At 57.2% G+C, this 12,867-nt stretch overlaps 1 protein-coding gene across 2 annotated transcripts; it reads left to right on the top strand.

Annotated features, from left to right (window-relative positions):
* The first annotated feature begins 7,528 nt into the window (after nucleotides 1–7,528).
* Sox11 (SRY-box transcription factor 11) lies at nucleotides 7,529–8,878 on the top strand. 2 transcript variants are annotated; one of them, XM_090336221.1, is made up of 2 exons: nucleotides 7,529–8,108; nucleotides 8,166–8,878. In XM_090336221.1, the coding sequence occupies exons 1-2, from the start codon at nucleotides 7,547–7,549 to the stop codon at nucleotides 8,876–8,878; spliced, it is 1,275 nt and encodes a 424-aa protein (XP_090192347.1). In that variant the 5' UTR covers nucleotides 7,529–7,546. The 2 variants fall into 2 exon arrangements, with proteins under 2 accessions (XP_090192347.1, XP_090192346.1); XM_090336220.1 differs by having other exon boundaries at nucleotides 7,529–8,878.
* Nucleotides 8,879–12,867: the final 3,989 nt, after the last annotated feature.

Genomic DNA, 12,867 nt, shown 5'->3' with positions numbered 1-12,867 from the left:
AACCTTATAGATGAAACTCCTGAGGTATTCAGTCAAATGTCTTTTCCATTGCAGGTTCTCATGCTCAAAAATAAGGAATTGTTTTTATTTCAAATGAAAATAAGATTGTTTGTTAGTACAGGGGCTCCCTAGATAACACTGGCCTTGAATTCCTGCCTCCATCTCCAGAGTGCTGGAATTATGAGTGTATCACCACACACCACCAAAAAATAAGATTTTTAAAAAAGTGTAAATAGAATCAAGTTCTAGAATTTGATCAGTGGGGACAATCCGACATGGAAACCACATACATCTCTGTGTAGTCAGCTTCAACCTTATATGCATATCCTGTACGTGTGTCCATCTGCACACAGACTGGATTATGATGTAAACATGTATTTCAAATGTCAGGCCATGTTCAAACTAAGTTTGAAAACCGCTGCCTGGCATTGCCCTGTGACTCCTGTGTTTTCCTTGGTATGCAGAGATATAAACTAGAGAAAAACCAGGCCTTGCTTCCCTTGCAAAGGGATTTGAATAAGGACAAAGAGCTCCATGGATAAATACTGTGCTCCCTGCTCTGCTCCTGTGCACACCCACAGAGCATGGAGGTGAGCCCAGAGGTCCATGGGTGCCACGGGCCCAGGGAGGAGGAAATGAGCGCGGAGTGATGGAGGGAGAGACTCGGCTGAGCTCACTGGGCTGTGAGCACCAAAATGCCTCCACTTATTCTATGCTGCCGTCAGAAAGAACGACATCGCCCCATTTGTAAGGAAATGAAAGACGGAAAAAATCACATTAAGTGAAGTAAGCCAGACTCAAAGGAACATAGGCTCAATGGTTTCCCTCATTCGTCATTATCAGTAGAAATCTTGGGCTCTCCTAGCAGAGATTTACAAAACAGAGCAAAACCTAGATACATAAGGCCATATAGGATGATGCTAAATGAAAGGACCTCCAGGATATAGAAACAAACGCCATATAATGAGTGGTCGTTGTCCTTAATGTACTATGTTATCTCTCATCTCTTTTGCTGTCCCTTGGTTATCTCATCTTGTTACAGGATCTTACCTTGTTATCTGGTATATTTTATGTATGTTTATTAGTTTATTTGAAATAGGATAGGGAAATAGGGAAAACAAGATGAGGGGGGTGATGGGAGGAGGGAAATTGGGACAAAAACATGAGAAAGATATCAATGTTTGTGAAGTAATGCACCTTCTATCTGGCGAATGTAATGTAACCCTTCTATTAATTATGATAAAAAATAAAATTAAAAAAGGAAATGCCTCCACTTGATAACTACTCACCACAGTGACTATGAGCCAGGAACACACTCTGCACTAGAGAAAAGGTGATTGTGGGCAGCTTAGATCAGCACTGCTCTTAGCTCTTGATATGTACTTTAATGACCATAATAATTTTAGGTGGCAAAACAGTGTGGTTTAGATAATACAAAGAACACTAGGGCAGAGGAAAGATCAGATCATTTGCCCAGCCAGGAGGCTGAGTCCTGGAGGACTGCAGGGTCAAGGCTAGCATGGTTAGAAAAGTCTGAGACTCCATCTCCAATAAACCAACAAAAAGCTGGACTGCAGGTGTGGCCTGAATAGACAGCCTGACAGTGAAGAGGGGAAAGGTTGAGCCAGAGCTTAGAGCTTGAGTTCAAATCGCAGTACCTACACAGAAACACCAATAATGACATTAATAACTTGCTCAAAGGACTTTCAAGAGAAGGAGACAATAAGCCATTGACTATAAAAATCAGGTCTCATAAATAACTGGTATCTAACATACACCAGAAACTCCTAAAACTCAACAGTAGGAACGATTTAATTTAATACAGGGGCCATGGCTAGTGGGGTTATGCGGGTGACAAGAAAGCACGTGGCAAGACATAGCTCATCTCACCTATTAGCTGGAAAATGAAGAGTAAAGCAACAATGAGATACCATTCCAGATGTATCAGAATCGCTAAAATCTCATATTCTGACACTAATAACAGCAACAGGAACTTCCTGCCACCACCCGGAAATGCAAATCTCAGGGTAGCCTTGGAAGACTACCTGGGAGATTCTATAGGGTCCCAACCAATTCTGCCGTGTGGTACTGAACTGGCCTTGGTTTTCACCCACAAAAGCGGAACACTGCCAGCCATGGTGAATCTCCACACGTGGGGAAAACCACAAGTGAACTCTTGCTTGTGAAAACACAGAAACAAATAGATGGTCTCGAATGCTAGATGCAGACAGTGGAATGTGACTGAGCATAGAAAGTAGATGAGGGCTTAAAAATGTGTGACAAATGGGGAGGGACCTTAAAGGCAGATTGCTAAAGGCAATGAGCCCATGAGAACGGGCCACGTGTGTGCAGTGTGGCCGCAATACTGAACATTCTACAAAGGGCACAGCAGGAAAGCCCGTGGCTACCAGATGGCAATTGGGTGGAGCAGATGACATCCAGGGCAGGGGAAGACCCCAGCTGACGCTGCAGTGGCGCTAATGATGGTGACATGAGACACGTCATCAATAGCAAATGCTACGGTAAACTTCTGATACCTGTGACAGGCTGGTAAGAGTGGGAGTGCCAAGGCAGTGGACTCCCACGCTGCCTGCGTGAGACCCAGGTGCTGGGGCTCTCACTTCCTTCCCTTCAACTCTTAAAACTTAAAACTCGGCAAGAAAATAGTCCAGTGTGGAATAGCTAGCTCATATATCATATAATACAAATATATAATTCATATTGGGTAATGTAAAAAAAATTAGAAACAGCCAGCTGGTGACTTCTTCAGTCATTAGTAACTAAAATCTGCACGACCTATGATGAGATCCACACTAAAAAAATTAAATTAAATTAAATACACAAGTAAAGGACATTTGGACTGGAGCTTCTGATCTGTGGAAGAATGCTCTGAGCCTTGCACTTGGTTCCAAGACTTGGCAAATTCTTTTCCTGCCCCATATAACTCTGTTAGTGCAGGACAGACACGGTTGCTGTGGCGTACAGATGCCCTTGCCACCCCTGGGCCTCTGCTTTCTGTACCTGAAGTATGTGAACCGCCATGATGCTCCAGCTCTGTCAAACAGATCATGGGTCCCATAAGGTCAAAGCCCAGACGCATGAGCTGCCATGCACCATTTTTGCCATAATGCATCCAGCTCTCTAGCGAAGCGACACCAATAAGTTTCCCTGTTGATGAAAGAAACAGGGCTGCATCCTTCATCAGCTCTGTGTGTGTGTGTGCGTGTGTGTGTGTGTGCACGCGAACACATGTGTGTGTTCATGTGGAACAGGAATGTCTGTCAATATTATACCTGAGATCCAAATGCAAAAAGGGAGCTTCGGACCAGAGAAACGAGGCAAATATCCTAACGCAGGGTGAGAAGGGAGAGTGAGGAGGAGCAAGCTGTGCAGGCCTCGCCACCCTGGTGAGGGTCTGGGACCAAACAATGTCTAATTCATGTTTTGCAGCAAGAACCCACCCTACAAGTTAACTTGGAGTATCTCATCAGAACACATGTCTACGTAAAAACACGGATGGGGAGGCCAGGTTGCACGGCTCACGGCCCGCCTGCACCAAGACACTGAGGTTGGTTGTTTGGTCCCAGACCCTCACCAGGGTGTGTGTGTGTGCAAGAGAGACAGGCAGTAGGCCATGTCTCTGTCTCAAAGACAGACACAGAAACAATGAGGGAGAATAGGAAAGATAATCAATGGGGAATATGTGTGGACAGAAGATGCTCACATGTAGCTAAACAGTCAAGTAGGAGAGCTCATGTGAGGAGAAAAGCTTTAAAAAACGACAGAGAATTCGGAGTGCTTGGCTTTATTTCAGAGCTGGGCCATGGAGGTAGCTGGAGATTGGAGTGTCTCTGAACATGGCATACAGTGAAAGGAGTCGAGGATTGACCCAGTGGTTAGTCCATAACATTATCTCCCCTGTTAACATTTCTTCTCAAAGGAAACTGACAGTCTGCATTTATTCTTCACCTTTTCACAATGTGGGGAAAGTGGATGGCGATCTTGGAATACCCTGAAGGAAAGGTTTCTATGAAGGTGCACTGACACCTTCCTAGCTTCGTAACTTACAGAATGGTGACATGGTAGTCATGTGTCCCAGTGATCGTTAAGGCCAAATAATGACGTATTCAATAACACGAACTCTACAGGGACATATGCTTGTCCTGGGTATGAATACGTCCATAGGTACACACACATACACACACCCGTGTGCACACACATACAGAGTTTAGGACTGGCTCTAAAAGATGGCTGATGGCCTGGGCCTTCCTGGCTCACTCACCGTCAGTGATTTCAAAGTCAGTAGCGCCATTTCCATTTTACTACTGAGACTTTCAAGAGATCCATTGTTAAAGCCACAGTTGCCATGTATTAGCTTAAATTTCCTATGCATCCTTTTTTTTTTTGGCCAATGTGGCAAACATATATTTATATATACACATGCATGCATATATACATATGAAATACTGTTTCTATATGCAACATACACAGGATCAAATATTTCCCTGCTTCAACTTATTTCTCAATGTGATATTTATTTGAAGTTTTTTTTCTTCTTCTCTCTCTTAGGGAGCAACAAAGAAAAGACACTTGAGCGAATTCACTTTAGTTAATGGAATTTTCGTCTTTCTGAGTCCCAAGTCCTTGCTAAACCCATGAGTAAAACATGGTGCAAACTATGGATCCAGTGAATCTTGCCGTGAAAAGCACCTGGAAGGGGCCTGGGCCGGGTGGGGGGTGGGGGGCCTGGACCGTGGGGGGAGGGCCCTGAGCTGGGGGAGGGGGGCCCTGGGCCGTGGGGGGGAGGGCCCTGGGGCGGGGGAGGAGGGCTCTGGGCCGGGGAGGGGGAGGGCCCTGGGCCGGGTGGGGAAGGCCCTGGGCAGGGCGGAGGGGAAGGGGGAAGGGCCCTGAGCCGGGGGAGGGGGGCCCTGGGCCGTGGGGGTGGGGGGCCCTGGGCCGAGTGGGGGGTGGGCCGGGGCCCAGGCACCCCGCCCTCGGCAGGCCTGTCCTCCCCCAGCGCGCCTTTCCTGTCTCTGAACAGAAACGTTGCCTGCCTGGTACTTGAAAGGCGCCATTCCCCCCAGCTGTCCTCCAGGCCGGCTCTCCGAGCGCGAGCGCGCGGGGGCTGCCTGCGGCTCCCCACCCCTCCCCGGCCCACGCGGGACCCCGCGCGCGCCGCCAGGCCGCGCAGGCGGCGTGGAAGCGGGCAGGGATGGCGGGTGCCCGCCTCCCGGCCCCACGCGCACGGAACGCGGCTGAGCCGGGGTCGCGTGGCCCCGGCCCGCCACGGCCAGGGCTCGGCCCGGGGTGAGAGGAAGCCAGGCCGGGAGGCGGGCGGAAAGATGGACTCTCACATCCACCCAGCGCGCCCCGCTCGCTCACTCGGCTGGGATCCTCCTCCTCCTTCCCGCGGCCTTGCAGAGTAGAAACGAGCTAAGCACCCCGTAGGGCGGCGGCGGCTTCGGGCTGGCCGCAGGGCTGCGGGGTGTGGGGCGGCGCTGCTGTGAAGATGGAAACGGGAGGCGCAAATGTCGGAGACCAAATGGCCTCTGAAAACATGTTGCCATCTATGTTACCGAGGTCCTGGAGAAGAGAGGGGGGCGGGGGGAAGGGAGGGAGGGGAGGGGCAGGGGAGGGGGGCGCCCCCGGTAGCTGAGCGCGCTGGCCGGATAGGCACCTGGAGGGGTGTGGGCAGAGATGAGCGCAGGACTTCCCCGAAGGCGGGGGGGGGGGGGGGGGGGGGGGGCAGATCCACCCTCCACTCGCCAGCCCTGCGCTGTGGGCGCGGGGAAGACGATGACGGTGGCCGAGACGTGGCCCCGAGGGCGTCTCTCCCCGCGTCCAGGGACGGGATCCGGGGCGCACGCACGCAGGCCGGCTTCCGAGGAGCCGGGGCCGCTGGCCTCCATGCTGCCTGCTGGTTGCGCGGCCATCCTAGCGCCGCCCACCCCACCTTTCCACGCGGGCCGCCGATGTGTTGATTTAAACTCCGGCGCACCTTATTTTAGCTTTGGTTTCTGTGGCTCAGCTAAAATAGCAAGTGACCCAGAAGGTGCTAGCAGGCGATTCCCAGATTTCAGGATAGGCTGCCGGGGAGAGCGTGGGTGACGGGCGAAAGAGGAGGGACAAAGAGGCGGACTGGGAAGGAGAAAGGAGTGGGGGAGGGGAGCCCGGCTCGGGAGGACAGCCGGGGCGGGGGTGGGGGGGGAGAGCGAGCGGCGAGCCCCGGCTCCGGTGACGCGTGGAGCAAGGGTGGGGGATCGGCTGAGCCTGGGGTCCCCGGACCCACCCCCGAACCCGCCTGACGAGTGGCCAGATTCAACGCCGAACCCCGCAGACCGTTACTCTGGGCCGCGCCTGGGGCGGGGCGCGCGGGGGCGCGGCGCAGCCAAACCTGCCTGGCGACGTCTCCAAACGCCACCGGGAGGGAAAACAGACGCGGAAAGGGACAAAACAAAGAAGAAAAAAACGAAAAGGAAAAAAAAAAGCCAAGGTGGGGGAGGGCGGTGCAGCCTCTCGGGCTTTAAATTGATTTCCTTGCCTGGGCCAGGGGGAGGAAAGGAGCCGGAGAAGCCCACGTGCCGGGGCGGATGAGGCGGTTGTGTTCCAGCGCCACCTTCCGCCAGCCTGGAGCGCAGCGGCCTCGGCGGCAGAGGGATGGGAACCCAACCGGGAGCAGCTGCACCGCTACGGAAGCGAGGGGAGGGGGGGAGGAGGCTCTGGAGCCGGGCTGAACCGCCGTCCCGGATGAAGACAAACGTGCCCGAGTGTGGGCAGACGAGCAGTGAAGGCTCGCCCTTCCCCTGACACCCTTTGGCGCCCGGCGGATGGGCAACAAAGGCCGCGGCCCCGCTGGCTGGACCAGCCGGGGTTCGCGCCGGCGTTGGCACAGCCCGGCTCGCCCCGGGCGCGTGCGACCCGGGCGGCGAGGCGCGGCGCCCGCTGCGGAGCATCCCGGGGAGAGGCGCATCTGGGCGCACACGCGGGGTTTTTTCTTTCCTTTCTTTCTGTTTTTTTAACCGCACATTTCTGGACGCACCTCCTCCGGCTCCCGCCCCCATCTTTCCAAACCACCCTGGGAGGCGGGGCGCAGGGGCGGGGCCTGGCCGTTAATAAAGGGACGCGGGCGGGGCCGGGCCGCGGCCATTGGCTGGGCGGGGGAGTGACGTCACCCGCATGACACCCTGATAACTAGTTGAGAGAGAGCCCTCAACTTTTTGCAGAAGAGCGCGCGCGCCTGGGAGTGCGCGGGGTCCGGCGCTTGCTTGCGGCGGGAGCCGAGAGCCAGGGAGGAGAGGGGCGTCCCGGCCGCCGCCGCCGCCGCTTCTCCGGTCGCGGCTCGAGCCCCGAGCGTGCGCGCGGCCAGAGCCGCCGCCGCTGTGCGCAGCCCGGACCGGGGCGCGGGGGGCGGGCGCGGGGGCGCCGCGGCCGCGGGGCGCCGAGGACTTCGCAAGTTGCCCGGGAAGGTGGAGGGGCGGAAGGGGGAGGGGGAGCCCCGAGCGAGACGGAGCGGCCCGGGTCGGGGAGCCCAGCCCCGCGGCGGATCATGGTGCAGCAGGCGGAGAGCTTGGAAGCGGAGAGCAACCTGCCCCGGGAGGCGCTGGACACGGAAGAGGGCGAATTCATGGCGTGCAGCCCGGTGGCCCTGGACGAGAGCGACCCGGACTGGTGCAAGACGGCGTCCGGCCACATCAAGCGGCCGATGAACGCGTTCATGGTGTGGTCCAAGATCGAGCGCCGGAAGATCATGGAGCAGTCCCCGGACATGCACAACGCCGAGATCTCCAAGAGGCTGGGCAAGCGGTGGAAAATGCTCAAGGACAGCGAGAAGATCCCGTTCATCCGGGAGGCGGAGCGGCTGCGGCTGAAGCACATGGCCGACTACCCCGACTACAAGTACCGGCCCCGGAAAAAGCCCAAGATGGACCCCTCGGCGAAGCCCAGCGCCAGCCAGAGCCCGGAGAAGAGCGCGGCGGGCGGCGGCGCGGGCGCGGGCGGCGCCAAGACCTCCAAGAGCGCCAGCAAGAAGTGCGGGAAGCTCAAGACCCCCGCGGGCGCCGGCGCCGGCGCCAGGGCCGGGGCGGGCAAGGCGGCTCAGCCCGGGGACTTCGGGGCGGCGGGCGAGGACGGCGCGCTGGGCGGCCTGCGCGCGGGCGGCGCGGGCGGCGGCGCGGGCAAGACGACGGTCAAGTGCGTGTTCCTGGACGAGGACGATGACGACGACGACGACGACGACGAGCTGCAGCTGAGGATCAAGCAGGAGGCGGAGGACGAGGACGAGGAGCCGCCGCACCCGCAGCTCCTGCAGCCCCCGGGCCAGCAGGCCCCGCCGCTGCTGAGGCGCTACAACGTGGCCAAGGTGCCCGCCAGCCCCACGCTGAGCAGCGCGGCCGAGTCCCCGGAGGGCGCCAGCCTGTACGAGGAGGTGCGGGCGGGCGCGCCCTCGGGCTCGGGGGCCGGCAGCCGCCTCTACTACAGCTTCAAGAACATCACCAAGCAGCACCCGCCGGCGCTGGCGCAGCCCGCGCTGGCGCCCGGGTCCTCGCGCTCCGTCTCCACCTCCTCGGGCGCCGGCGGCGGCGTGGGCGGCGGCAGCGGCAGCGGCGGCGGCGGCGGCGAGGACGGCGACGACCTGATGTTCGACCTGAGCTTGAATTTCTCCCAAAGCGCGCACGGCGCCGGCGAGCCGCCGCTGGGGGCCGGCGCGGCGGCGGGGAACCTGTCCCTGTCGCTGGTGGACAAGGATTTGGATTCGTTCAGCGAGGGCAGCCTGGGCTCCCACTTCGAGTTCCCCGATTACTGCACGCCCGAGCTGAGCGAGATGATCGCGGGGGACTGGCTGGAGGCGAACTTCTCCGACCTGGTGTTCACGTATTGAGGGCGCGCCCGGCGCCCGCCCCTCCCCGGCGCGGCGCGCGGAGGCCGCGCTCCCCGGAGGCCGGCGCGGGGGGCCGGGGCGGCGGGGCCCCGGGGCGCCGGGGAGGTGAAGTCTGCGCTCCCCGTCCGCCGTCTCGGGTCCCCTCCCGCAGCCTCCCGGCCTCCGCCGTCCCCAGGTAGTCGCGTCCCTAGTCTGGAGTTGTGATTTCTCTCCCCACCCCTCGAAATGTGTTTTTGTAATCGCTTGTTTCTTTTCCCTGAGATTCGCGAGGGCAACAAAGGCCCCAGGGCCGGCGGGGCGGGGCGGGGGGAGCTGGCTGGTCTTTGAAGTCTGGAGGCGGCTGCGGAGGACCCGAGGACCCCGAGTGGCGGCACCACTGTTCCTCTGGGGAGCTGGTGGAGACTTCTCTTTCTTTCCTTTTTCTTTCTTCTTTTTCCTTCTTCCTTTTTCTTTCTTTTTCTGTTTTTTTTGTTTTGTTTTGTTTTGTTCTAAGAGATCTTAACAGAACTGGTGATTTAAAAAAAAAAGAAAGAACAACACAAAGAAGGGACCATTGCAACTTTTTAATTTTATTTTTTTGGAGGGAGAAAACTGATGTCTTCTATGCATCCGGTTCTCAACAAAACTGCAGGGAGCTTGAAAAAATGCAGACTGTACAAACGCTTACAAAAAAAAAAAACTGTGAACTGACAAGATCAGAGTTTACTTTTCAGATCAAATTGTTTATGGTTTTACAAATGTGATTTCTACTTGCCAACTTTTTTTTGTAACTTGTTCCCTTATACCTCCTTGACCGAATACCAGGCAGCCTAGACCTCAGAACAAAAGGTATTGAAACATTTTTGATACATAACAGACCTCAGTCTTTTTTAAAAATTAATATATTTTCAGGCGTATTTTTGTACAGTGAAAAGGGAACATTCTTGCTGTGTTTTTTCAGTAACACTTTCAGGCACTTCTTCCCTTTTGAGTTTTTTTTTCTATATTTTCTTTTATTTTTATTTTTTTTTAGCATGCAAGTATGTTGGTACGTTATGTCCTGGTTTTAAAAGGATTAAAATTTTAAAGTAATCCTTGCATCTAAAGGCCTTGTGGTTTAAAACAGAAAGCAAACTTTTTTTTTTGTACAGCTATAGTAGAGATTTGTTCAATATTTGTAGGTAAAGATTTATTGAAAATGGTGTTATAGACCTCAGAGCTGTTCTTAGTTTAAAGATTGTATATGTACTGTACTATAGTAGGACTTTATGTATCTCCTATGCTGTGATATGTGGATGGGGGCCCACATGGAAGGTTTGAAACTGGATTCTCGATTTTTAGCAAAAAGAAGAAAAAGAAAAAGGCACATAGTTTAAAGTTTCTCATTTTGTGCAATATAATCTAAATAAAAGTACAGACCATCTGCATATTTAGTAGCAAATGATGGCAAAGCAGACTCGATGCACTGCCGACGTCATTTTTTTTTTAAATTTTATTTTTGTGCTGGAAGTCTGTGTACCTTGACAATTTTAATAAATCAGCTGGACCTGATAAGAGGCTGGCATCGCCCAGCGTCTCTGGAAAGCAAACGAGATCCCGGTTTCTCAGCGCATGGGGTGGTGCGGCGCTCCGGGGCGGGTGCGGGAGGCCCGGAGAAGGCCGCGGGGAGAGGGGCGCAGCGAGGTGCGCGGCAGGCAGGCAGGCAGGCAGGCAGGCGGAGCTCGCTCGCGCCGTCCGCCGGGGCTGTGCGGTGCGGGGGGTGGGGTTCCCTCCAGCCGTCCCTTTCCTCCCCATTCCCTCCCCAATGCCCCCTCCCCTCCCCGTAGCACCCACCCGGCGGCGCGCGGTCGAGGCCGGGGGCCTGCCCTCCTCCGGGGCTGCGCGCGCCCCGCGCGAGTCCGCGGGCGGATTGTGCGTCGCGTAGGCTTTGGCCCGGGCTTGGAGCCGTGCGCGCTGGTGCCCGCGGCTCCCCTTCCGGGGGTGGAGAGGACCGCTCCGGTTTGGCTCTTTTGTTTCTTCGCTCCCTGTCTCCGTGTGCGCGGTGGTTTGGTCCCGGCGGTTCCCGGAGAAGCGCGGGAGGGATGAATCGGTTTGGTCCCCCGGGGTGTGGGAGCTGGGCCCCCGCCCGGGCAGCCCGCCGCGGGAGTGATGTAGGCCCGCCTTGCGGCTGGGACGCGCGGGCGCATGGGGACCCGGGCACTCGGGGAGCGCAGCCCCGGCGCGCTGTGGCTTAGGGCCGGGAGCCGGGCCGAGCCCTCCGACGATCTGGAGGTGCGCGGAGCGGGAGGGAAGGCGGCCCGGCCTCCCGCCTCTAGATCGCTCCCGCTCCACTCGTGGGGCTCGGGCGTTGGCGGCGGCGCAACCCGTTCCACCCGCGCGCCGCTCCGGAGAAGCGGCCCCGCCCCCGGCCGTGGCGCAGGCTCGGCGGGCGAGCCCCTCCGGGCCGGTGCCCCGGACGCCGGCCCCTTTCCGCAGCAGCGGCCGCCCGCTTCCCCGGGGGCCGTGCGCCCGGCACCACGGTCCCCGCCGAACGGATGTGCCCACATCTGGCCGCGCGGTCCTGCGGAGATCTGGCGGGAGCCAAAGGCGGCGTGGGGCAGGAGGGACCCCGCGCCCGCCCTGCCCCACCTCCCCCCTCTCCCTCCTCTCCTCCGGTCCCCTCCCCCTCCCCTCCTCCATTCCCGTCTCCTCCCCTCCCCCTCCTCCCCTCCATTCCCGTCCCCTCCCCTCCGGTCCCCTCCTCCGCGCTGGACCAGCCTCTCCCCGCCCCCACCCCCGACCCCAAGCCGCCGCTGGGTTTCTGCGCGCACACAGGTTCTCTGGCTTTCCCCTGCCCTGAACCCGGCTGCTGGTAGCGGAACCAGGCCCTCCTCCCCCCATCTGGATTTTGTTTACCCACCTCCCCCCAGATCTGGATTTCTGGAGTTGTTTACCCCCCTTCCCCCCAGATCTGGATTTCTGGAGTTGTTTACCCCCCTTCCCCCCAACCTGGATTTCTGGAGTTTACCCCCCTTCCCCCCAGATCTGGATTTCTGCAGTTGTTTACCCCCCTTCCCCCCAGATCTGGATTTCTGGAGTTGTTCACCCCCCTTCCCCCCCAGACCTGGATTTCTGGAGTTGTTCACCCCCTTTCCCCCCCAGACCTGGATTTCTGGAGTTGTTCACCCCCCCCTTTCCCCCAGATCTGGATTTCTGGAGTTGTTTACCTCCCCTCCCCCCCCCAGATCTGAATTTCTGGAGTTGTTTACCTCCCCTCCCCCCCCAGACCTGGATTTCTGGAGTTGTTTACCCCCCTTCCCCCCAACCTGGATTTCTGGAGTTGTTCACCCCCCTTCCCCCTAGACCTGGATTTCTGGAGTTGTTTACCCCCTTCCCCCCAACCTGGATTTCTGGAGTTGTTTACCCCCCTTTCCCCCCCCAGACCTGAATTTCTGGAGTTGTTCACCCCCCTTCCCCCCACACCTGGATTTCTGGAGTTGTTCACCCCCTTTCCCCCCAAGACCTGGATTTCTGGAGTTGTTTACCCCCCCTTCCCCCCAGATCCGGATTTCTGGAGTTGTTTACCCCCCCTTCCCCCCAGATCCGGATTTCTGGAGTTGTTTACCCTTCCCCCCCAGACCTGGATTTCTGGAGTTGTTTACCCCCCTCCACCCCAGACCTGGATTTCTGGAGTTGTTCACCCCCCTTCTCCCCAGATCTGGATTTCTGGAGTTATTTACCCCCCTTCCCCCCAGACCTGAATTTCTGGAGTTGTTCACCCCCCTTCCCCCCAGACCTGGATTTCTGGAGTCGTTTACCCCCCCCCCCCCCCCGCCTGGATTTCTGGAGTTCCCCTCCCCCCCCAGTAGGCTCACCTGGGCCGTGCCAGGCTGTGGTTTCCCGGGCACTCCGCCCCTCTTTTAAGGCTTCTTGGGAGGGGAACCCCTTTATTTTTTAAAGGCTGATTCTCTGTGTTTTGGTGCCGCACATTCTGCATGCGTTCCCTGTGTTCCTGGCGGAAGCTCAGCGCC

This window comes from Megascapheus bottae, chromosome 7 (assembly GCF_031878675.1).
Source record: "Megascapheus bottae isolate mThoBot1 chromosome 7, mThoBot2.hap1, whole genome shotgun sequence".
Classification (NCBI taxonomy): Eukaryota; Metazoa; Chordata; class Mammalia; order Rodentia; family Geomyidae; genus Megascapheus; species Megascapheus bottae.
This window is presented reverse-complemented; position numbering and strand designations above follow the sequence as displayed.

What these genes read in the sequence shown, in the direction of transcription:
- Sox11 (XM_090336220.1), top strand. Translation starts at nt 7,547, where the DNA reads ATGGTGCAGCAGGCGGAGAGCTTGGAAGCGGAGAGCAACCTGCCCCGG.